The sequence below is a fragment of the Cottoperca gobio genome, chromosome 22, assembly GCF_900634415.1.
Source record: "Cottoperca gobio chromosome 22, fCotGob3.1, whole genome shotgun sequence".
NCBI classification, from domain to species: domain Eukaryota; kingdom Metazoa; phylum Chordata; class Actinopteri; order Perciformes; family Bovichtidae; genus Cottoperca; species Cottoperca gobio.
The window spans coordinates 12,771,594-12,796,730 of record NC_041376.1 but is presented as its reverse complement, the minus strand read 5'-3'; the positions used below and the strand labels follow the sequence as shown (position 1 = coordinate 12,796,730).

The 25,137-nt window shown below is 42.1% G+C and overlaps 3 protein-coding genes across 3 annotated transcripts; 2 read left to right on the top strand and 1 right to left on the bottom strand.

Moving 5' to 3' along the window:
* The first annotated feature begins 452 nt into the window (after positions 1-452).
* klhl28 (kelch like family member 28) lies at positions 453-6,043 on the top strand. Its single transcript, XM_029459935.1, has 6 exons — positions 453-599; positions 1,481-1,741; positions 1,838-2,475; positions 2,589-3,032; positions 4,375-4,583; positions 5,076-6,043. The coding sequence occupies exons 2-6, from the start codon at positions 1,481-1,483 to the stop codon at positions 5,237-5,239; spliced, it is 1,716 nt and encodes a 571-aa protein (XP_029315795.1). The 5' UTR covers positions 453-599; the 3' UTR covers positions 5,240-6,043.
* Positions 6,044-8,765: 2,722 nt separating this feature from the next.
* Positions 8,766-12,714, bottom strand: dorip1 (dopamine receptor interacting protein 1). Its single transcript, XM_029459936.1, has 5 exons — positions 12,465-12,714; positions 11,685-12,209; positions 10,372-10,461; positions 10,154-10,288; positions 8,766-9,891 (listed from the first exon to the last, which is right to left on the bottom strand). The coding sequence occupies exons 1-5, from the start codon at positions 12,548-12,550 to the stop codon at positions 9,708-9,710; spliced, it is 1,020 nt and encodes a 339-aa protein (XP_029315796.1). The 5' UTR covers positions 12,551-12,714; the 3' UTR covers positions 8,766-9,707.
* Positions 12,715-12,768: 54 nt separating this feature from the next.
* Positions 12,769-24,300, top strand: mthfd1b (methylenetetrahydrofolate dehydrogenase (NADP+ dependent) 1b). The gene is made up of 27 exons (XM_029459934.1): positions 12,769-13,187; positions 15,387-15,471; positions 15,619-15,678; positions 15,774-15,827; positions 16,356-16,492; positions 16,663-16,763; positions 16,870-17,006; positions 17,321-17,432; positions 17,524-17,651; positions 17,869-17,966; positions 18,168-18,341; positions 18,554-18,690; positions 18,805-18,851; positions 18,940-19,047; positions 19,145-19,219; positions 19,296-19,398; positions 19,669-19,745; positions 19,988-20,128; positions 20,205-20,273; positions 20,394-20,505; positions 20,618-20,757; positions 21,470-21,511; positions 21,602-21,702; positions 22,230-22,407; positions 22,577-22,684; positions 22,808-22,960; positions 23,527-24,300. Exons 1-27 carry the CDS (start codon positions 13,150-13,152, stop codon positions 23,614-23,616), a joined length of 2,805 nt encoding a protein of 934 aa, XP_029315794.1. The 5' UTR covers positions 12,769-13,149; the 3' UTR covers positions 23,617-24,300.
* Positions 24,301-25,137: the final 837 nt, after the last annotated feature.

The following is a 25,137-nucleotide window of genomic DNA, read 5'->3' as shown; positions in this document are numbered from 1 at the left end:
TAAATAAAAATTCGGAGCCAAATATTATACTTCTTACATTTTTTAGACAGCTATAACTCAAACACTCAAACACAATAACGCTCTACACGTGAGTATTATATAATAATATTATATTATTATTATAATTATAGAAAAAAATACCTTATATGTATTGTATTTTTAGTTGTTATTAACGAATAACTTTACTACTTTTACTACTATAAATGTATAACTTTTTTAGTTGGCGGTGTCGTAAGATACACACACACAAATAAAACTGTGAGCGTGTTTTGTTGTTATCATAAAGGTATAATGTTTTTGCTCTTAAGTAAACCTTGTAAAGTTCACTATCGTTGTAACACATTGGCTTGTCGCTCACTGACATGCACGTACCTCTTCCTTAGAAATAGCTATGACTGTCGTTTTATTTTGAAGGCAGCGGAAGTGGGTGTGCTGCTCTGATAGCTCGTTATTATAAGAGCTCATCTGTAGCTTTGTGGCTAGGTTGGCAGTAGGTTGTTTTCTTGATAGCCGCCCGGGGTTCCCACTCGTCGCCGCTGAACTCCGCCACTGCAAAATCGGTCATTACAGCGGCACTCCAGACGGACTATAGGTTACAGGTTTGTTTTCCATGATTTGACGATATATATATATGTTATATGACAGCTAGCTATAACGTCACGTTTTGTATCTGTCAGCCATGTTACTGTATATCAATCAATGATGCAGCTAACCACAGTAACCGTGTTTATTTTTAGCAGCTAACCTGCGCCGACTGCAGTGCAATGGAACAGATATAGGCGCTGTGTATTTGCTGGAGGCGAACACTGTTGACAATACGATGGTGACATAGATGTTGACGTTAATATAAATATGATATCCGGGGACATTTGTTTCTGCAAAAACCAAGCTGTTAGTGGGTTTTTACAGAGTGTTAGCTAGCGGGCTCTAGCTGTATACTGCTGTAAAGCTAAGCGGTGGCTAGCGAGTTTTGATCTGGCCATGTCCTCCGTTCAGAAATCAAGCCAAGGCCGCTGTCAACTAAACTAACAGTTCATGTGAATGCATGTCATGAAGCACACATGCACAGCAGCATGTTTGCAGTTGGCTTGAGGTTAACCAAAATAAGTATATGCTTACTAGGCAGTACGGTTAGTTACATTTAAGTAGCGTTAGCACTGGATTAAGAAGATCTTGCTTCTTTAGCTTGTCTGACAGTTGACTGCTAACAGAGCGGGTCGCAATAAATACTGTATTACTGCAAAGCATCCTTGAATGCATCATTCTACCCAGGCATGTTTCCTTAACGCGTGCTGTAATTACGTCATGTTGCACAGGACTTTTCAGGCTTGTGGTCTCGGGGGCAAGATGATGGTTAATTTACAGGATTCACAATGTTTTCATTGGCGGTTGGTCACATGTCAGTTAATCAGAAAATTACAGCATTAGTAGCTTTTACAAAATGTCAACAATGCACTGATATGTGGATTCCTGCTCTCAGATGGACCAGCAGGACCAGTCCTATATGTTTGCCAGTCTGAAACGGCCTCACTCAGAGCAGTTGCTGCAAGGCCTCCAGCTCTTGCGGCAGGATCACGAACTATGTGACATTGTCCTGCGTGTGGGTGATGCCAAGATCCATGCCCACAAAGTAGTGCTGGCCAGCATCAGCCCTTACTTCAAGGCCATGTTCACGGGTAACCTGTCAGAAAAGGAGACCTCTGAGGTGGAATTCCAGTGCATCGATGAGACTGCCTTGCAGGTATGCTTGGAGACAGCACACACTTTATAAACTGCACTGATTACCTGTAACCTGATAGTTATTTATTATGTGACACTTTTACTCTTTCTCTCTTAGGCCATTGTTGAGTATGCCTACACTGGCACGGTGTTTATCTCCCAGGAAACCGTGGAATCTCTACTACCGGCTGCCGACTTACTCCAGGTTAAGCTAGTACTTAAGGAGTGCTGCTCCTTCTTAGAGAGCCAGCTGGATGCTGGAAACTGTATAGGCATCTCCCGCTTTGCAGAGACGTATGGCTGTCATGACCTGTGCCTGGCTGCAACTAAGTTTATCTGTGAGAACTTTGAGGAAGTTTGTCTGACAGAGGAGTTTTTCGAACTGACGAGGGCTGAGTTGGATGAAATCGTGTCCAATGACTGCCTTAAGGTTGTCACAGAGGAGACTGTGTTTTACGCTCTGGAGTCGTGGATCAAATATGATGTAACGGAGAGACAGCAGCATCTGGCTCAGCTGCTGCACTGTGTTCGCCTTCCACTGCTCAGCGTCAAATTTCTCACTCGCCTATATGAAGCCAACCACCTTATACGAGATGACCACGCATGCAAGCACCTGCTCAACGAGGCCCTCAAATATCATTTTATGCCTGAGCACCGGCTCTCCTATCAGACTGTGTTGTCGGCGAGGCCCAGGTGTGCCCCGAAGGTGCTGCTTGCAGTAGGAGGCAAGGCTGGACTATTTGCAACATTAGAAAGGTAATAATCATAATTCTAAGCACTATATTAAAAAGGAAACTTTCCAAATTCTGTATCGTCTATGCCGTCATTAAAAACAAACTAATCCCATAATATCGGTCTCTCTCTTGCAGCATAGAAATGTATTTCCCTCGGACAGATTCATGGATAGGACTGGCCCCTCTCAGTGTACCCCGATATGAGTTTGGAGTCGCAGTGCTGGACCACAAGGTGTACGTGGTGGGAGGCATCGCCACACACATGAGACAGGGCATTAGCTATCGGAGACACGAGAGCACAGTGGAGAGCTGGGATCCCAAGAGCAACACTTGGTCCTCGGTGGAGTGCATGGTCGAGTGCCGCAGCACACTCGGGGTGGTGGTCCTGGCGGGCGAGCTGTATGCCCTCGGAGGATACGACGGCCAGTACTACCTCCAGTCGGTGGAGAAATATGTCCCCAAGTTGAAGGAGTGGCATCCTGTGGCACCCATGACTAAGTCCCGCAGCTGCTTTGCCACCGCCGTGCTGGATGGCATGGTGTACGCTATTGGAGGCTATGGCCCAGCCCATATGAACAGGTAATGCCACTTGGAGTGGATAGGATCTTTATGTTTTGCCTGTGGAGATATACCGTTTGTTATTAGCTGTCAAACATAAGGAATGGGACATTGTGAGTAACTTGTAACCTAATTTATTCTATTGACTAGTGAACTTAATGTCAAAACTAAACGATTTGTGTATAAATTGTGAATAGCAAAACATTCAATCCCAGTAAAATTTGGACGGCAGCAGTTATAAAGGCACGAAGGTAAATAACCATCTTGTTCTGTAGATTACTGAATATAAACGAGGCATAATTAATCATTAATTCTGTAGTTGCTCAGTTCTATATATGATATCTGGCACACCTGTTTTCCTTCAACTGTAACCTCTTTCATTCAAGCCACATGGGATCAAAACGTGCTCCTAAAGATGACATTAGTAATGTAAAGTTGTTGTGCTCTACCACATCATTCTTTTATTTTAATTTTTTATAAGTAGTCTTTGATCTCAGTGAACAGCTTGTAGCTCTTTTAGACCTCCTGACCTGACTTTCTATCTCAAGGTCTTGTTAGTTATTTAATAGAACTGGTAATCAAGTGAAGGATGTCAAGTGTTGCTGACAAAATGGCCACGGCCCTGTCAATGAGTGAACAGGAGTCATAGCAGAAGTTTCATGGAGATGGTGCCCGACTGTGCTGCTGGTTAGACCTCTGTTGTTGCCGTGGATTTCTAGAGAGCCGTATCACTGTTGCTTGTTTCCTTGACTCCCAAAACCCCTCAGGAGAATGTGTTTGGACGGAGAACCTTTGGGGACAATTTTTTTTCTTTCCCCCCGTGGCTTATATGTTCTTACAAACTGCAAAACAATCCCTGATTGCAAGTGTTCCAGTTGCTGTTGGGGGGGGGGGGGGGGGGTTAATTTGACTCAAATTTGGTCATACACTACTGCCATTGATGGTTAATGGTTGCACCTTGTGTGAGATCAGACCACCTGAACTGTTGTCCTCTTTGTAACTTCAAATAATACATTTAAATATCTCTCCTATTACTATATTTCTAATTTAAATTTGCATGCAAAGCAGTTTCTCCGCTCCTTTTATGCATCTTTCTTAAAGGATTACATGGCTGTTTTTGCATGTTGTAGACAAATAACTACAAATTGCATATGCTTAACAATACAGAAGACATATAATATTAGATTTTCAAGTTGGCTATTGTGTCACTTATGCAAGCTTCTTGGAACTTTTATAATTGGTAAATCATTACAGCATTCGGCTGGGGGTCTGTTGGGGAAGTGCATAGTGCTGGGAAATGGAATCCATTTCTGTTTGGACTTTTTATACCATTGTGTAACTATGCTGCATCTGCTCCACACAGCGTGGAGAGGTACGACACAAGCAAGGATGCCTGGGAAATGGTAGCCCCCATGGCAGACAAGAGGATCAACTTCGGAGTGGGCGTCATGCTCGGTTTCATATTTGTGGTGGGCGGACACAATGGAGTGTCGCACCTGTCTAGCATTGAGAGGTATGATCCACATCAGAACCAGTGGACAGCCTGTCGGCCAATGAATGAACCGCGCACTGGTGAGTTGACATCATACTTTAGCTAAAGCTCTTATTTGTATGAGTTACACATTAGATTTTGGTGACTCCTGGTGGGGACACCAAAACCAACAATGCATATTCTTCCTCTCACCTGTAGTGCTATTTATCAACCTACATCATTTTGGTGCAAATTGGCAAGTGTTGTAGAAGGGACTATTTTCTTTCGAACGACACCCGCCAAACGTGTCTACTCATTGGCAGGTGTAGTTCAGTAGAAAGAAAATGGTTCCTACATGAAACTGCTCACAACAAGGTCTGTGGATTATCTTGAGCACCACAAGCCGAGTGCCATCTAGTTCAATTGTATTCGAGAGAAGTCTGACATCTCTACGGCCGATATCTCCAACATTCGGGAAAATCGCACCAAAGCAATTTAGACTCTGTATCATTTGAACCGATCGAGATAACCGCATCCAGAAAATGGTGAGAGGAGTGTAATTAACTACATTTGACTGTGACATGTTCTTGCAGGTGTGGGCTCTGCCATCGTGGACAACTACCTCTATGTGGTGGGAGGTCACTCCGGGTCATCCTACCTAAACACTGTCCAGCGCTATGACCCCATCTCGGACAGCTGGTTGGACTCGACCGGCATGATGTATAGCCGTTGCAACTTTGGTCTGACTGCCCTTTGACCCATGGCCCAGCCAGCTAGGACCCAATAAGAGAACTTAGACACAAAGACGTTTCTTTTTTGTTGTCTCCTCCTCCTTCCCCACATTCATCCTCCAGGTGCAGAGGAGCGCTGCACACCACCGTGAGCACCAGAGGAGAGAGAGAGAGAAATAGTGAGTGAGCTTGCTGGGTGGATGAATGTGCCGGGGCTAGCTGGCCGGCTAGAGGGAGACCACAGACGTGGCTTCAGAGATGAGGAAAGAGCTGCAAAGTGGTGCGGAACAGAGGAAGAGGATTGGACGCCTGTTGTCACGGGTACGAGGAGACGACCGCTCTACTGCTGCTGGACCACAACGAGGACTCTGAGCCATTTCCCCAGAGGATTGTTGGAGAAAACGTGTCACTTTTTGTTAAAAAAAATATTTTATGTTAGCAGACATTTCTATGTTTTCCTTCATGCCATTAATTGTGTTTAACACTTTATTATTATTTTTTATTAATTTCCCTGCTGCAACTGGAACCACATGTTCAGATTTTGTAGAACACTGCAGTTTGCCGGTGTATTTGTATGGGTATGTGGTTGTTGGCCATGTAGTGTGTATGTCCGTGTGTATGCTCGAGGGGTACATGCATGTCAGATAGGATTGTTTGTTTTGTTACGTGTCCGGGTGCAGAGCTGATGCTCGGGCTCAGCGACGCAGGAGTTCTGCATCAAAATCAGTGCTTCACAAAAAAGAGAAAAGTTGGAATCTTTATATTTTCAAAAAGGGCTGCCTTTTTCTCTCTTGTAAATAGTCTAAATAAAATATATAGATATGAATATATATCCTCTAGTGCATTGCCTGTAAATGTTTTTCTGCACTGGGTCACTAGTGTGCGTGCGGATGTGTGTAGTTTGATTCCAAGGGTCAGTGTAGAGCAAATTCTCCAGAGAGAGTTTGTCGCTAGTTTCTGCTTCATCCTCGGATCCATTTGAAAACCCCATGTTCTAGCTTCTGTTACATCTTCCTAAGGTCAGGTCATGCACTTGCTACTCTTCACAATAGTTGAAATCGACCTTGGCCCTCTTTTCACCCTTTGGTCTGTACACAATACCAACTGGTGCTATATTTAGGATTCAGCTGTTTGTCTGTGTTGCCTCACAGAATTAGGTCAACTTCTGTTCTGCCTTTGCTACTTTACTGCGTAAGAAGTGAGGTATTTGATTTATGCGCATTTAAAATGCGTAAAGTTTAATGGCCCACAACCATGCAATAAAATAAAGTCGTACTGAAAAGGAAGCCTGTGGTTTGAAAACCGCAAACTTCTGTCCTCATAAATATTTAGTCTATCAAAAAGCACTGTTTTTTTTAATTTTTATTTATTTAAAAATATATCCTGGTCAGCATTCTCCTTTCTCACGTCGTCCCTGTTTCTGGATATGAGCATGCTTTGTCATTGTCTCCATGCCTGGTCCCGGTACAATGCCACTCTCTTGGCTGTGAACACTTTTGCTGCCTGTGATTGTCTCCGACACCTGCTCTTTCCACTCACCAACTCTCTACCACGTGAGCCTCATGTGGCCACGGTCTTGCAAGCTCAGGATTTTAGGTAATCCGTTCACAGCTTCATGTGAAGTGCCAAAACATTTTTTTTTCGTCTTTCCCCCCTTCTGTGTTTGAAACAGTTTCCTTCATGTGCCACAATTTGAAACATTTTCTTCTTGTCCTTATTGCTAATGTATTAGCATGACATTCTTCCATGCTGTCACATGGAGATGGATGATAAAGCACCAAGGGCTGTGCTAGCCAACTCAGGCCATGTTCCCACAGTTACCAGCCCTGTGTCCTGGGAGAGACCCCACAGTGCTCCCCTTGGGGTGTTTGACTTCCAGGATGCCTGAGGGTGTCACTCTCGTGCAGCCTTGTGGGCTCGGCTAACGGACAGGTCAAGCAATGCACAGCAATAGAGGGGGCACTAGGCTAAGAAAGGCTATGTGTGGTGTGTCTTGTTGAGTCACTTAATGTTCAAGTCTGAGTTGCTTTGTGTGCACGATGTCGGCACACAGGTGGAAACTTTAACCGAGCTCCGCATTGCACTTACCAAACTATTTGTTGCATTTTGTAATTTGTACATATGTTTTAATTTAGGATAATGGCATTTAGATAATGCAATAAGACTTCTGTTCGCGCTCTGTGGATGAATAATGTTTTGTGTTTGTCTCTTTAAAAAGCCAAGGCATCTCATATTGCTGTAACAGAACCCCACATGGCATGTCTGTTGATTCTCACTGTGGACGTCTGAACGAAACATCAAATGGTACCATTGACTTTGGGTCATCCCACCAGACATCTTGTGTTGTCATTGTGTTGTGCATGCTGGTTTGTTTGTACAAGACATATATTTATAGAGGCAGATTCAGATGGATTGCTCACAATTATTGCATTAATTGTAATTAAAGGCCAAATTTGAGGTTTTCACCTTTTTCAAAAACATCAGCCGTTCTCACCACGTATAAGTCTTGTAAATGTTAGACAGGACATGTGCTCTTCTACTTGTACTCTAAACTTGATATTTGTGAAATGATTAGGGAAACCATTACTACAGATGAGAACTGTCATTACATGTGTCTTGCGATATGGTCAGGGTGTCACTGGTCAGACATTTGGTTTGTTTGCATCACCGTGTCGAGTACTTTATGATTTTTAAAGCGCTTTAAGAGTTACGCTTTTATTTTGGAAAGAGTAACAAATAGAAACCCGAGGGTATTCCTGCAAATATGTCATTTGATTCTAGAAAGATGTGAATGACTTTTTTTTTTTTTTATATTTATAATTTGTTTGTTCTGTAACCTTATTTTGTTTGTTAATTCTGTCTATTGTACTAGATTTTATTAGTCGCTTAACAGCCACAGCACAAATCACGCAGGCGTAATTATGTGCTGCAGCCATGACTCATCCAGCATCAATGTTATGTACAGTGTCATGGTTTCTGAGGTGTATATTAACTACTTTATTGAATTTTGGAGGGACGCTGATGAAAATATCTGCAAACGTGAATCTGCAAAAAGAAGGGATGTTGAAATAGTTTGTACGCATTATCATTATGGCCTAACCAATGTCATATTTTTGCCACCACTCTCACCAAAGTGCTTGTTCAAAGAAAGCAGATGGATGACTAACACCTCTGGTCTGCAATGGACTGCCACTCTAATGTTTGTGTCTGAAAGAGAAATCCTTTGAAACTGATGTCAATGTTTAGCCAAATGACCACTCTGCTTCTTTTACATTTCCCCGTTGTGTGTCTGGAGTAAGGTGATGATCTTGAATTGTATATCCTGTGGATTAATACTGGAAGTACAAGATAACCTTAGGTGTAGAAATAACGTAGCTTTTCACATTTGATCATGTTTTGATTGAAGACATTTTACATACATCTTAGTCAGTTTGTGTGGTGCAGTTTTACCCAGTTTAAAATAAATGCCTGCCTTAAAAGGTACCGTCTGCTTTTATGTGGCTCTTCTTGTTATACACATCCAAGCAATGCAACAAAATAAATGAACACAAGTGTACTCCAAAATATTTGTATTTGTATTCTGCATAAAAAAAAACAGCAATTGACAACTGATCATGATTAAGGATTTATACTCGCCAGGATTCACTTTCACAAACTTTGCAGAGGCACTGTGTGACACCAGTTATTCTTTAAGGTTAAAAACATGTAAATATACATGTTTCCTGTGTAGGTGACTAGTGTGCTGAGCTTGTTATATTTGAATATTTAAGCTTGTGTCAGGAAAAAGACTGCCCTCAACCTTTATACATCATTTAAGATGTATTTTTAAAACTCATATTAAATATTTGCATCCAATTTCGACATCTTAAAAGAAAATTAAATTAACCTGACAGACATTGGCCTTGTCTGGTTGTTTCTTATCCTCAGACCACAGTGTAAATAGAAAAGGCACCAGTTTAATTTAAGGAAAGAGCTGATATGGATACGTGTAAAATTAAACTGCAAAAACTGTACACTTGCTATTTTAATGGAGACGTGATATAGTCAGTGTCTTCTTAACAAGGCTGCCTAATGGCAAATGCAAACGCTCAGAGTTTAATCTAGTTTAGAACCGTGGCGTTTTTTTAATCAATCTCCCTCGTGTGTCGGGTTACTATATGCATTACTCACTGCTACTGTCATTTATGCATATCAACCCAGAACTATTATAGTCCATTATACTCTTGGATTCCAAGCATGTGCAACAATAAGTCAATTCCATTTTGCACATTACGCATCCAGGTGGAGCATGTGTTCAGCAGAGGAAGCAACAGCTGACAGGAATTAATAGTTAAAAAAAACAAGGAAGATTATTTCGTACAGAAACATGGTTACAGTAATGCCATCCAGGGGGGTCATGGCAACATAATCGTAGGAAGGTGGTTGGATGAATGCTTGGTGGGACTCCTGCTCTTCTGTGTGTGTGTGTGTGTGTCCACTTGTGATAAGATGAGTTCACTTGTCGGAGGAGCGGATGTAAACCAGAGAGGACAGCAGCAGGAGCTCCGGCGGCCGGTGTAAGAGGATGAGATTGTCACTCCTCAGACCGTCATAGTGCATCCAGCAGCCGTCTATCTGGAAGGCTGCAGAGTAGTGATGCTCCTCCTTGTTGAAGAGTGTGGCGCCCTCTAGTAAGTACCTGTGGAGAGAAGTTTTATTTATTTATTCATTTTCTTTAATAATTGTGATAAAAAAAAACAGGTTTTTGTCTTTGATATGAGAACAAGAGAGGCCTGAGTAAGACGTTTTTTCTCTCTCTTAATCCTTCATCTTGCAGGTGCAAAGCCTGTAGCGAGAAACTTTGTAACTGTTTTTTATAAATGGTAAAAAAAAATGTCTTTCAATTGAGTACTATTTAAAAAAAAACAGCTTTCCTCTTGTTTACCGATGAAGCTTCATACCTGTGCTGGCAGAGAGCCAGATGGTAAGGAACATAGGACAGCTCCTCGGACTTCCACTGCTGCATGTTGAGGATGACAAAGGGTGGGGCTCCGTGGCAGAAAACCCTCTGAGAGAACTCCCTCAGACCATCGCACCTGTTAAATAAAAAAAGATTATACAATATGTCAAGGGAGTGCAATAAGGCTGGACCGAAATAGAAGATGATGAACTGTCTCACCCCAGTTCTGAGCAGAGTAGGAGTTTGGGGAAGAAGAACTTGTCCACGGCCGACTGAATGGGGTCTCTGTGAGGCAGCTCATGAGGAGGGCTGGATGAAAACAGGTCAGAGGGAAATCATGTTTACAATCCAACAATACTCCATTAACTAGCACTGACCTACTTTGGAAAAGGAAAATACCTCTTACAAAAGACAATTCTGATCCTACACTGGGCACTGCACATGTGAAATAACATGAATACAAATAAAAAGGTTGAGATTTGTAAAGTTTAGTAAGTCAAGGGGGAGAAATTAAACCCATTTTAGGATGGATCTGTGCACCAGCTGACCTGAACCAGTAGACATATTTAAAGTGGTGACAAGAGCTTACTACAGGGACAAAGTCCAGAGAGACATTTGATATTTCTAACATTTGATTCAGAGCAACACTAGATAAAGACAGCTGTAGGTTCAACCCTGATCTACGACTGACCAGTGGTAGAAGAAGTGTTCTGATATTCTATTTAAGTAAAAGTACTTGACCACGAGTATTTTTTAACCACACTGTGAAAATACTCCACTACAAGTTAAAGTCCTTCATTCAAAATCTCTCTTAAGTAAAAGCAGCAAGATGTGCTTAAAGTATCAAAAGTTAAATGATTTATTGTTCAGTGAAATGTTCCCCGTCACGGTTTCCCCATCATGATGTTTTTGGATTAATATTACTGCCGCATTAATGTTTATGTAGCATTTTGCTTTTGTAGATGTTTATGGTTGTGCTCATTTGAACTCCTTTATATACTTCTGGATAGTTTATTCTAACAGCAATGCATCATATTCTATAAGGTCATATGTTTGTAGCGTCTCCGTCCAGAGAGAACCACGTATCTCTGAACAGTTGTCTTTTCATGAGCTCAAAAAAACAGCTTGTTTTCAGCTTTGTGACGATAAACATTTCCAGCTGATCCAAGAGGGCTTTTAAATAAGCTATTTAGCTTAAGAAGTAGGAGAGGAAAACTTCATCCTTCAGTTTACCAAACATTCACAACTAACACGTATAAAAAGGTTTTCACTGGACAGGAAGCAGATGAAAAATCTGAAAACTAACTAAAGCTGTAAATGTAGTAAAAAGTACAATATTTGTCTCTGAGATGTAGTGGAGTATAAAGTAGAAGAAAATCTAAACACTCAAGCAAAGTACAAGTAGCTCGAATTTGTACTTGAATTGTAAATGTTACTTTTCCACTTTCCACCTCTGGTCCTGACACAAAGTCTCTGCATCCAGTTCCCTTTGTGACATCAGGATAATATTACACCGCCTGTGTGCAGTGTACCTGATGTTGATTGTAGTCTTGATGAACTCCTGGAAGCGGGTCCGGCAGCTCCAGTTAGTGCACAGACTATCCTGCATGGTGGACATGAGGTTCTCCAGGTTCTCTGTGAAGTTCTCATGCTCGTTACCAAACAGGTCAATCTCCAGTGCTGCCTGGTGGACCTCAGAGCGGTACTGTCTTTTAGACATCCTGTCCCAGATCCACAGCATCTTCACTGTGGTGTAGTCACAGGAGTCCATCAGGTAGAGGAAATACTCCACAAACTGCTTGCCCAGGAAGACAGCCAGCTCCCGGGGAAAGCCATGGTTGTCCCGCAGGATCACATACAGTATCACGAGGAAGCCATCGATGGTGCAGGTGTTTTTTAGGTTGATTTTGACGTACAGAGGGGTGCAGGATATGGCCTTCCGCCCTGCCTTTATGGTAAAGACGCCCCCCCAAGGCAGCACAGGCCTCCAGAAGGAGCGGTCCTCTTCGTCATTGTTGTTGATGGAGGCACGAATTTCTTCAAACAGTATCTTAGACCTAAAAGAGACATATGCATACGAGTTAGCAGAGGATTAGACGGAGATGTTCAGTTTGTTGCACCAATGGATTTGGACTGGATAATGTTGAGCAACGGGGGCTGTACGACCAACTAAAGCTATGCAAATATACGTAAGTTAGCTTGCAATAACAAGCCACGCAATAACAAGTCACGTCCAGCCATTATCCTCCAGGGAATAGACACAGCCACAAAAGCACGCTAGCTTAACACATGAGCAGATGCTATCTATTTACCTTTCGAAGTGGAGATTGTTCTCAGTGTTTGTAATTAACGTTTGGAAGTCTTCGGTGTCGCTCAAAACACAGAATCTACTCTCCATAGCTCTCTGTATTTCTTCATGTCTTATATCGGACTCACGGCCAGCTACCTAAGTATGTATTTTCTAGCACTTTCTGGCGATTATCCGAGTGCTGACGCCTTGGCCAGGACCATAACAATCCCGTTGAAACGTCAAGTTGGGCCCATGAAAACACTGCTGTGGTGTTTTTTGACGGATAATATAAGCGATATGTAAATACAGTGCTGCCCTCTGCTGGTTCTCGGCATAGTTACACCATCTGAAGTCCCGCCCATTCCCCCACCCATTGTTACAACTGGGAATCCTATTGGTTTTGAGGTTTTGGCTAACATGTTATATTAGGTATGTGATTGGCTGCCAGAGTTGACAGTTTGTCAATAGTCACGCCCCATTCTGTCGTCATGCCCACTTTGATGCTATTCCTGAAAATCAATACGCTGATTTTCAGCCGTAGTGATACATTTGTGAATGGAGCCTGCGTCACCATCTTTCACTCCCAACGCTTTTTGAGTAAACTTAAGTTTTTGGCTGTCCTGACCACGCTCCTCTCTTCTTGTCACGCTGTGAGTGTGTGAAGGAGACACCAGCATCTTACTACGCGGACTTTCAAGACTAAAAAGATGTCAGCTCAAATCATAAGCGGGAAAGAGGTTTCAGCGTAAGTAACAGATTTATTCACGGTTATTACGTTTGAATAGGTGTAAACAGCTTGATGAAACTGTGTGAAACTGGTGTCTGTGTACTGGCTAACTAAACAGCTAACTAGCCATCTAAGTTATCGGTTGTTTTAACTTAACTTCAGTCACATAAAAACTTCTGGACATATTTTCAGCCTTATGCACGTTTTACGTGCATAAGTTATATGTATAGTTTCGAGAAACTTCTCTTGTCCGTGCTGGCTGAAGAAAACGACTTCCTAACTTAGTTGAATTGGTTGTACAGTATGCTGTCCACGTGAATGAAGTGTGCCAGCAGTTACTATAACCTGCTGATAAATTACACTGGTGTCTTTCTCAACATTTTCTTCCTGACACTTAGATTCGTCTAAATATGTTTAGACTAAATGCACTGATTTGTGACATGTCACATGTATCATTTGGTGGTAAGTCAGGTCAATGAAAACTTTGGAATGAATAGTTGCAGCATTATGTAAGAAGCTGTGTGGTGGTGTGATATGATCTTTGCCCTATTGGTACATTGACGTCTAGTGATGACAAACACCACTCATGAAACTCAGAAAACCAACTGTTTCGTGCACAATCGTAGTATTTTAATATTTGAGTACAATCTGCTTATGCGGTTTCTTATGTTTTTAATAGTTCAGTTTGAATGAATCCAAATATTGCTTGTTACCAAAAGTTTGGATGAATGTATTTGGCAAATAGTCTAAACCTTTTATTAAGATGCATGTGCTTGTCACAAGACATGACAGCCTGCACCCTGTTAACGGCCCTCACAGTGCTCATTAGTTCAATTAAATCCACAGATCTGCTATGCCTTCAATAGGAGGATTTACCTTCATATTTGTGAAGCTCAACAAAAGCTGATATACTATTAATTGATTGTTCTGGACAAGTGATCTTTTATGGAGACATATTTGTTTATGAGATTGTGTGTGCCTTTCAGGGAATGTAGTTTTCTACTATCATAGAGTCTGTTCTTCAATGAAGTGAGAGTGGCACACTGGACAATCAAAGCACAGCAGTACTTTGTATTTTCTAAATGTTTATAGGCCCTAGTTGATCAGTGACAAGGAATTACTTTACCACTACAAGCTGTTATATCATCAGTTTAGGATTGTTAATGATTGATAATAATACAATATGTTATAATGATTGGTTTTATGAAGTCTGGGAATTGTGTATATATATATTATTTAATTTTTTTAATTGATAGCCCCAACATAGTGCAAGAAAATAGAAAATATTGTACTTAAATAACAACGTATCATCAGTAACTTTGTTTTATATTGTTTGCACTATGTCAATTAAAATATGTTGCTTCCTCTGCACCCTAGTCTGAAAAAGGCGACTGCTTTGGAATGCGTGAAGACATTAAGATCATCCAATGTTTTAGGTTATTAAGGCTATCGGAGCACACTATGGATATTTAGACAAACCTTGGGACTGAAGATTTTGGAATATAAAATACTAATTTTGTAAGGTCACCGGGGCAAAAACACTCTGATGTTACTCGAAAGGTAGTTCAAAGTGGTGTCACTCCCTTGTGTCACGCATCCATAATCAATAGTAATCATGTGGTGTATTCCATCATCACTGCTAATGAAGTCCATGTGATGCTCAAAGACACTGTGGTTTAAAGTCTGTTCGGTCGGTTCAGAGTTTTAAACGCGATCGTCAGTCTTATCTTTAGAGCTTTTTGAGCAACAAGGTGTACAGGATCAATAAAGCTTATTGTGTGAAAAGAACACAGTCAGGGTTGAGCGTTGTCTAGACTGACATGCTAGATCTTAAAATGGAATTTAAGTCCAGTAACTTTATGTCGCTGCTGTCTTTTCTTTGATTGGTTGGCTTGAGTTAATCTACTGTTTGTGATGAAGGGACAACACACACTGATAAAGACCAAAGATAAGATTTGTATTCTCCTAAACTGACTCTGATGACCTTTGCATGTGCAGTGGAGATTGACAGCTGAGGTTTGAATACCAATGTCACAATGAGGTAGCCAGATGGCATGTATTTGGGCACAAAGTCTGTATCCATTGTAAGGTAATGGGAATGGGACAGGCTTGTGGCTTGTGTACCATATGGACCCGTCCCTTTCCTTGTATAGTGGTGCACCTGTCACTGCATAGAGAAGTCCAGTTGGGTTTTATTCTGTTGTCTTGTGTTCTCAGGCAGGTGAGGGAGCGTCTGAAGAAGGATGTGGAGCAGATGAAGCTTCAGGACCCAAACTTCAGACCCGGTCTAGTGGTTTTACAGGTAAGTGTAACATGGGAACAAGAACCTGTCTTTGTTTTGTTTACTGATTTTGCTCTGTGGAGTGTATAAATGTGTTCCACTAAAGTCCCCTTCTGAAGATGGAGACATCTAAGCAAATGCATCAATACGCATGTATCTTTTTTACAGGTTGGGGACCGCGATGATTCAAATCTGTACATCAGCATGAAGCTGAAGGCCGCAGCAGAGGTAAATAGATAGTTTACATACAGTACATACGCCACACTTTCACTGTACACGATAAGTCCTACCTTCTGGTCTAATCTCTTCTTCTGTGTACACAGATCGGAATAAATGCCACACATAAGAGACTTCCCAAGACTGCAACGGAGGAGGAGGTGAGAATGGATCTGAAGTATTAGTGTAGCCTTGTCTTTTAGTCCCCTGTAGGCACAGTGTTAGGGAGTAACTAGTTACATGTGATGGAATGACTCAATTAACTTACAATAAATGTAATTGTGATCAGTTACAGCTTCTAATCAAAATGTTGGTGATTACATCCTGAATGTATTCTTTTAGGTAAAAAGCTTATAAATTAAATACAACAATCATTTTGTTGCTTTGTTCCAAAGTTATAATGAAGAACTTTTAATAAAAGATCGACTGTAACGCTTATCAGTGCATCAAGTATTATAATGTAATAAGTTGAATTTCCCAACAATGGCGGACACACACACACACACACACTTTTTTTTACTGATGTTTTAAAAACGTAACATAGTCGACGGAGGATTTTTAGTGCACCAAGATCAGGGAGAAGTTTGGGATTTGGGATGCTATTGGTGCCGTAACAAAACAAGGATTGTAAGGCGAACACGGCAAAGTGAAAGTACCTGAGAGGGTAAAGGCCCTCTGTCTGTGCGTAGGTTCTTCACTGCATCACAGAGGTGAATGAGAACTCGTCTGTCCACGGCCTCATCGTGCAGCTGCCCTTAGAATCAATCCACAAGATCAACACAGAGAAGGTCACCAACGCCGTGGCCCCGGAGAAGGATGTAGACGGGTAGGCACAGACATAAATCTAAAGGTCACGGTTTGTTTTTAAGGTTTGCGTAGTTGTGTTTCATTACTTCCCTTTTGAATCTGGTTAAAAGAAAAACAAATCTCTTGGATCATTGTAATTGTTGGACGCATTTCATTTGCAATGTTCAACGTCTTCTTCTCCATTTACAGACTGACCAGCATCAATGCAGGGAAGCTGTCCCGAGGGGATTTGGGCGACTGCTTCATCCCCTGCACACCAAACGGCTGCATGGAGTTAATCAGACAGACGGGTAAACACAACATTTAACATCCTAAAACACGTGTTGCAAAGTAAAATAAATAAATAATAACAAAATAAGCCCAGAATTAATCAATTGATCGACCGCTTCTCTACAGGTGTGTCTGTCGCAGGGAAGAGAGCGGTAGTGATTGGTCGTAGTAAGATTGTGGGCGCACCGATGCACGACCTGCTGCTGTGGAACCACGCCACCGTCACCACCTGCCACTCCAGAACCGCTGATCTCCCTGGAGAGGTAGTAACGCCTCCACCCGAGCCGGCAATATAGTCTCAGGATCGTATTCCCGTCAGCCATTATGCGCCCTCACACCAATGCAAGCAGAGCCTATAATGTGACCACTGATGTTTTCTTGGTGATTAAACTCCATAAACAATCGGTTGTTGATTAGATGCTCGGAATGACAGATCTCTGCTGCCATCCTGTGGCATGAACAATAACGACAGGTCTTGCTAGTTTTGTTTTGTTGTGAAAATTCGACCAGGCCTAGTGCTGTTTTTACTCATGCTTTTCTCTTAGTCATTAAACATTCACTCTTTTTTTTTGTCCAGGTGGGCAGAGCAGACATCCTGGTTGTCGGCATCGGGAAAGCAGAGATGGTGAAAGGAGAGTGGATTAAGAAAGGAGCTGTGGTCATCGACTGTGGCATCAACCACATTCCAGGTTTGACGGGCTTTTCAGTCAGCTTTAAGTCATGACATTTGGGTAGTAAGGTCATTGTATTTACTTCAAAGTTTCTCTCTGTGACTTTCAGACGAGACTAAAGCCAGCGGGAAGCGGGTGGTGGGTGATGTCCACTACGCCTCAGCCAAAGAGCAGGCCGGCTTCATCACCCCTGTGCCCGGGGGTGTGGGACCCATGACCGTGGCCATGCTGATGGCGGTGTGTGAGAGAGTGACATCCTGAACTAAACTCTTATGTTGCCCTTAATTGATTACAGTATATAAGGTTGAGAAATGACACTTGTTTACGAGAGCAGGAAATCAAGATGAATTCTTTCTTTAGTCTCATGTAACCTAGATGTTAAAATAATGACTGTGTGTGTGTGTGTGTGTGTGTGTGTCTGTGTGTGTGTGTGTGTGTCTGTGTCTGTGTGTAGAACACAGTGTTGAGTGCAAAGCGTTTCCTAGAGAGCCACCAACCAGGGAAGTGGAATATTTCTTTCCCCACACTCGACCTCCAGAAGCCCGTGCCAAGGTTTGTCTCCTCCCTCCCTTCTCTCAGTCACATGCTCTGTTAACTCAGGATTGGTTTAATTCAATAATCCACATGGGAGACGAGCTGGTTTAATTCCTGACGTTAGAACTCTCTGAATGTGCTTTCTGTGTTTCAGTCCTTGCTGTTTCCTGCTGATGATGAAAAAGTGATTTTTGTGTGTTGTCTTTAAAACTCCAACAGCGACATTGTGATTTCTCGCTCCTGCGTGCCCAAGCCCATCGACTGCCTAGCGAGAGAGGTGGGCCTGCTGCCAGATGAGGTGGAGCTCTATGGCAAGACTAAGGCCAAGGTCCAGCTGAGTATCATCAAACGCCTGCAGGCCCAGCCAGACGGCAAATATGTGGTTGTCACTGGGTACGCTGTCAGCACTTTTATCTGCCTTCCTTAACTGTACTGTGTGTTTGTCCCGGGCACTGCAGCATTTGTTTGTTTGTTGATATTACAGTCTTAACTGACATTATCGCTCAGCTTCATTATGCCATGCATCAGAATGTAATATTATTATTTGTTGATTTCTTTCCCTGCTGATGGAAATGTTCCATCCTTATAATACTTTCTATCTGCAGCATTACACCCACCCCCCTGGGTGAAGGAAAGAGCACCACCACCATCGGCCTGGTCCAGGCCCTGGGAGCCCACATGAAGCTCAATGTGGTTGCTTGTGTCCGACAGCCTTCTCAGGGTCCCACCTTTGGCATCAAAGGTGAGCTTTGGAGTAATGTCCGCTCAGTGAGAGGTTGCGCAGGTTTCCAAGCTGTTGAAATGAACACTTTCGAGGCCTTCGCTGTTTATCTGTAGTTTTGTCTTCTGCCTGCAGGTGGTGCTGCAGGAGGTGGATATTCTCAAGTCATTCCAATGGAAGAGGTACTACACTGCTCTTTCCAGTTAGTTTCTAACTGCTTGTGTAAAAATACAAAAGGCAAAATTGCATTAATGAGTCTGTTCATTTTAGTTCAACCTCCATCTCACCGGCGACATTCACGCCATCACGGCCGCCAACAACTTAGTGGCTGCTGCCATCGATGCTCGCATGTTCCACGAGGCTTCACAATCTGACAAGGTGGGTACTCCATTTGGACTGTGCAATATCAAAAACAAAACACTTTTAGTAATAAGTAGATTGTGACTCATATATTTGTCTCCACATGCATCCGCAGGCTCTGTATAACCGTCTGGTCCCGCTCAGTGGAGGACAGAGGAAGTTCTCCCCCATCCAGATCAACAGACTGAAAGTAAGTGATCGTGTCACAGACTTTGACTCCAGAGTATGGCGTGCATCTGACATTTAGGTTTTCTGTATTTGTTTAGAAACTGGGCATAGAAAAGACCGATCCCTCCACTCTGACTGAAGAAGAGATCACCCGCTTCGCCCGCCTGGACATGGACCCGAGCTCTGTCACCTGGCACAGAGGTATGAAGTCTCTCAATCCTAATGTCATTACACTGTCTGCCTCTTTAAATCTGCTGAATGTAAATCGGGGGTGGGAATCACCAGAGGCCCCACGGCACGATATTATTGCGATTTTACACATTTTATTAATATTGCAATAACATATTGCGATTTATTACCTTTTTAACTGCAAAATATGCAGTTTGTCAACATGAGTTTTATCTAATAAGATACTATGCTGTATTGATTTCTTTCCAGTGTGAGTGTATTGATCATTGTGTGTCAATTCAGTGATAGATACCAATGATCGCTTCCTGAGGAAGATCACCATCGGACAGTCGCCAACTGAAAAAGGATTCACGAGAGAGGTGAAGAGATGAGATCCAGACAGCTGTTTTCTAGGAGTTCACAGCAAAAATAAAAACAGTTGTTCATTTTGTAACTGTAATGAGACAATATGAACAGCAGCCATGTTTAAACTGTCCATAATACACGGTGGCGATGTACATTTAACTACAACATTTCTGTGCTTTCATCTTTTCTGCTTGCATACTGACTGTAACCTCTCGGTTCACTGTGTTGTTGTTGATTCCCTCTCTCTGTTCTCCAGGCGCAGTTTGACATCACTGTGGCCAGTGAGATCATGGCGGTGCTCGCCCTCACCAGCAGCTTGGAGGACATGCGTCAGCGTCTGGCCAAGATGGTCGTGGCAACCAGCCGCGGCGGACGGCCCGTCACCACCGAGGACCTGGTGAGTACTCTGGACTCTCCCTTATGACTTATCCAAGTATCGTGGCTCCTTCTATAACGTAATGTTTGCTCTATAGGGTGTGAGTGGTGCTCTAGCTGTGCTGATGAAAGATGCCATCAAGCCAAACCTGATGCAGACTTTGGAGGTGGGTGAAACACACGTAAAAACCTAATGTACTTTCACTGAAGATCTATTTTTACCAGCCAAAAAAAAAGTTTCCTCGAGTTCTGGGTTTGTGTCACATGCGAGTCTTCTGACCCCACAGGGAACACCTGTGTTCATCCATGCCGGCCCGTTTGCCAACATCGCCCACGGCAACTCCTCCATCCTGGCTGATAAAATAGCTTTGAAGCTGGTGGGACCCGAGGGCTTTGTGGGTAAGTGGAGCTGATGGTAGCACATGTCATATAATTCAATGATATTACTCACAGCTGTGATTCTGTTACTATTCTCTTTGGTCTCACAACCCCTGTAAATTGCGAACAACAGTGACTGAGGCTGGCTTTGGTGCGGACATTGGCATGGAGAAGTTCTTCAATATCAAATGTCGCTACTCGGGCCTGAGACCCCACGTGGTGGTGCTGGTGGCCACCGTCCGAGCCCTGAAAATGCACGGAGGAGGACCAACAGTGAGCTTTCTTGAGCTTTTCTCAGCATCCTGATGTCAAGATAAAACATTTTGTGATTTATTTAATTTACTTTTGTTTGTATATATTTTACACATGTCTACATTTTTCATACAACACCTACAATTAGACAATGAGGGTTTTCATAGTTATTAAAGGAAAATAAACATAAAATGTCACGTATAAATACATTTTAAACAAAGAAACTCCAATAAAGGTTTCCACACTTTTTAAAATGGTCCTGCCACCACCTTCACCCATACATTATTAAAGGTTAATCCATTGTTCTCCAAAATCAAGCTATCGTCTGTTTGAATGAACTATTACTTACATTACAAGTCATTTAGCAGACGCTCTTATGCAGAGCGACTTACAGTGTGCTAACTACAGGGACAGTCTCCCTGGAGCAGCTCAGGGAAGCCGTACCACTAGACCACTAGGCCATCACCATAACTATAAAGTTATTTGGATATATACCTAGTACTCACACCTTTGCTTTGTGAGGCACCTTCACTGCAACAATCATTTTACATGATGTTTGTATTTCTCCACAATGAATATTTCCTCTGACTAAACAAAGTGTCACCTCCTTTAGTGAATAACAACTCACTGCTGGGACTGTAATTACATTTCCTGCTGAGCAATAACTTCTCATTTCGTCATTCACACACTTGTTATTTGAATTAATTCAACATTTGACAAATGTTTTGTTCAGGTCACTGCTGGGATGCCACTGCCTAAGGAATACATTGAGGAGGTAATGCATAACAGGAGCCAACCATTGCTGCTCATAAATGACTTTCCAGAAGCTTTATTTAAAAGTGTGTTTACGTGTATCCGCATGTAGAACCTTGAGCTGCTGGAGAAAGGCTGCAGCAACATGAGGAAGCAGATCGAGAATGCACAGCACTTCGGCGTGCCAGTGGTGGTGGCTGTCAATGCTTTCAAGTAAGTGATGGATGACGACACGGTAGGAATGGACTAAAGTGATTTTTCATGTCACCAATGGGTAACATGACTACAAGTCATGTGAAAGGCTGTAGGGACGAACCCACAGAGAGCATGTTGGCAACTTTTAGCTCATCGTTTTCATTCTTTCATCAACCGTGTTTTCCCAACGCAGTGGACGGAAAAAAAAGCTTTAATAATCCTTCTGCATGTTATCTGCCCAGCACAAAACAGCAGACAGACAAAGTTAGGGACTAGCTGGTGAACATAGTGCAGCATATGGCAAGAGCCAGATCTTTATTAATTATTATTACTTAATTAAAATCTGGATCAAAATATCGTAAATCTATTTTCTGTTGTATTGTATTTTTATTCCCCATTTGTAATGCATTAGGGTTGACTAGAAGAGTCGAAGCACTGAACAAGTCCTCAGTATTTATTTTCTTGGGTGTTCCTCTATTCCTAAGAGTCTCTCTATTTCCCTCCTTTATCTCTAATGCCTGTTGTTGTTCTGACCCGTCCTGCAGGACAGACACTGAGGAGGAGCTGGAGCTGGTCTGCAGCATGGCCAAAGCAGCCGGAGCCTTCGACGCTGTGCGCTGCTCCCACTGGGCCGAAGGTGGAGCCGGTGCAGTGGCTCTGGGTCAGGCGGTCCAGAAGGCCTCTGACGCCTCGAGCAAATTCAAGTTCCTCTATGATTTGGAGGTTTGAGCACTCATGTTTTCTGTTTTTCTGAGGTTAAGTATGTGAATAAATTTGCCTGTAAACGTGCATGTTGTTGTATTTGTTCCACATACGTAACGATACTTTGAGTATGCGCATAAGTGGGCCAACATATTGATTATTTTTACTTCTATTTCTAATGCCTCTCTAGCTCCCTATTACTGATAAGATTCGAATAATCGCCCAGAAGATCTACGGAGCGGATGATATCGAGCTTCTCCCAGAGGCTCAACACAAGGTGGAGCTCTACACCAAGCAGGTCAGCGTCTCGTCAGGCCTGTTCGTTGGCTGCTGCCGTCATCATAACTGAATGGAGAATGTTTAATGATGCTTTTTTGTAAACAATCCAATACATTTTCTTTGTTCCCTCTTCTCCCCTCAGGGTTTCAGTAATCTGCCGATCTGCATGGCAAAGACTCACCTGTCGCTCTCTCACGAGGCGGACAAGAAGGGCGTGCCCACAGGGTTCATCCTGCCAATCAGAGACATCCGAGCCAGTGTGGGCTCTGGGTTTCTCATCCCACTCGTTGGCACGGTAGGCTCGCAAACAAAGCCTTTCCTTCAAACTGTTTTGCCTGGGGGGTATTAGGGCGTGACGCAGCATCAAATCGCATCACAATGTGATGTTCTACATTCATCCGTCTATCTAAGAAAGTACTACGCTATTAATAAAAACAAAGCGTTCATTCAAGTGAGGAACACATGACATCCAACACTGCTGCGATTATTCTGTGCAAACGGTGTGCATATAATGATCTTCGAGTAAAAGTAAATGGCTGAATCCATTCATGATCATATGACTTCATACCCTCTGGAAGTGTAAAACTAAACATGTACGGACGCGAAGATTTCTTCAACTGTCGTCATGTTTTGTCCCAAACCAAAATAAAGCTTGTTGAAGTTTATTACAAAGTAAAACCACAAACCATCACCTTGGAAATGTAATTTCAGCTTGTACTCTTAAGAGTGACTACAGAAGATGGTATCATACGTGGTACATATCATTATGTGTCTGTACAGAAGTTGTTTGTATATGTTATATATTTTTTATATATTTAATATCTGTCCTTAAGAACTGCTTTCTCTCTGTGTTCCTCCTAGATGCCCACGATCCCGGGTCTGCCCACCAGGCCGTGTTTCTATGACATTGACCTGGACCCTGAGACTGAACAGGTCAACGGGCTCTTCTGAAGCAGATGTAAGGAAGGCAGTTGAGATGCAGATAACAATCTCATACTGAAGTTGAAAGGCTCGTGTTTTAATATCTTGCCCTTGTTGTTTCATTCCCCCCCTGACTGTATAGACACAGCGCCCCCACTGAGCCCCGATAAAATGTGATTAACTACTAACTGAAAGTGCCTACAGCGCGTCTGCTGGAGCTGTTTTTGTTTGTTGTTTTGTCTTTGCCCAGAAGGCTGCCGATGGCCAAATCAAGAAACCTAATTAATCACAGAGCAGTGTATCTCCTGCACGGTGGAAGTGTCCTGTTGACAATTCTTTCAGTTACATGTCTCACTGCACATAAACAAGCCCCGCTTGTATTTTCAGATCCAACAACAATGACAATAATAAGCCTCTTAAGGGCCAATCTGGACTCTTGTATTAATCACTTGTGTATATTTTGTGTGCACTACACCTTGAGCATCTCCTCCAGGCTGCTGTCTTTAAAAATGGTGTGTGTGCCTCTGGGATAAAAATGTTTTTATTTTTTAGCAATCTTGTTACTGTCAACTTTTCTATTTTGTCTGTCCGACACTCTAATTGAGTGTTTCTAACACTGTCTAATATTGCTGGAGAAATCATAATTTTGTAAATCGGTGGTTTCCACTTTTCTGTCAGAAAAGATCAAATAAAGTGTCCTTGATGGAAAGCCCACATATCAACGTTTGTTTTTTGAGATGCAAGTTGTTTTTCTACCGTATTTATTGAACCTATTAGTGGAAAATGGGATTTGTTGTTTGTTCCACCACTTTCATGCCTCTATCAATATGAGTTTTATTATTCTCTCAGACCATCAGGGTTATGAACTGTCCAGAGCGTCTCTGTCTTTTATTCTGCCTACTGACGTGAAACGTTTTTAAAATGATTTTCCTATATTCAAAATATGTACCATAACATTTGCTTATATAATATAATATATTATATAATATATTATTTAATATAATATATTATATATATATATATATATATATATATATATATATATATATATATATATATATTATATTATATAATGCTTATATTATTACTATTTTCTTTTTTTAATCTTTGCGTTGTGTTATTTTTTCCTCATATTTCAATGCAATTGTTATTGCACCCCTGATCAAGAGTATGCCATCCCCCATATTTCACTGCACTGCGAAATATGAATTATTTGACAAAAACATATTAGAATCTTAAGTCTAAGTAGCACTAAATATTATAGTGTTGATTGGTAAAGGTTATTGTCTATCTGCGGACAGTGAGCGATGACTGTTAATGCTCCCATTCAACAGGAATAGGTGAGTGTGGCATGATCACGGTCTGAGAACCTTTTTGTTTCACGCAGCATTAATGTAAAATGAGGTTGTTGTGACTTCTCAGAACAAATGAATGTAAATGCAAAATGCATTTCTATATCGGAGGTGAATCAAAATTCTAAAGTGCACTTCCGAAATATAATGGTGGTATTATTTGGTCAGTATTACAGAGGCTGTTTACTGACGAGAGAGT

Excerpts from the sequence above, each read along its gene's own strand:
- mthfd1b (XM_029459934.1), top strand. The coding sequence starts at position 13,150 with ATGTCAGCTCAAATCATAAGCGGGAAAGAGGTTTCAGC. Across the intron at positions 17,433-17,523 it reads TGGCATCAACCACATTCCAG|ACGAGACTAAAGCCAGCGGG; the intron begins GTTTGACGGGCT and ends TGTGACTTTCAG. Across the intron at positions 20,758-21,469 it reads TGCACGGAGGAGGACCAACA|GTCACTGCTGGGATGCCACT; the intron begins GTGAGCTTTCTT and ends TGTTTTGTTCAG.
- dorip1 (XM_029459936.1), bottom strand. The coding sequence starts at position 12,550 with ATGGAGAGTAGATTCTGTGTTTTGAGCGACACCGAAGACTTCCAAACG. Across the intron at positions 10,462-11,684 it reads AAGACTACAATCAACATCAG|CCCTCCTCATGAGCTGCCTC; the intron begins GTACACTGCACA and ends GTTTTCATCCAG. Across the intron at positions 9,892-10,153 it reads CTGGCTCTCTGCCAGCACAG|GTACTTACTAGAGGGCGCCA; the intron begins GTATGAAGCTTC and ends TTCTCTCCACAG.
- klhl28 (XM_029459935.1), top strand. The coding sequence starts at position 1,481 with ATGGACCAGCAGGACCAGTCCTATATGTTTGCCAGTCTGAAACGGCCT. Across the intron at positions 3,033-4,374 it reads GGCCCAGCCCATATGAACAG|CGTGGAGAGGTACGACACAA; the intron begins GTAATGCCACTT and ends TGCTCCACACAG. Across the intron at positions 4,584-5,075 it reads AATGAATGAACCGCGCACTG|GTGTGGGCTCTGCCATCGTG; the intron begins GTGAGTTGACAT and ends ATGTTCTTGCAG.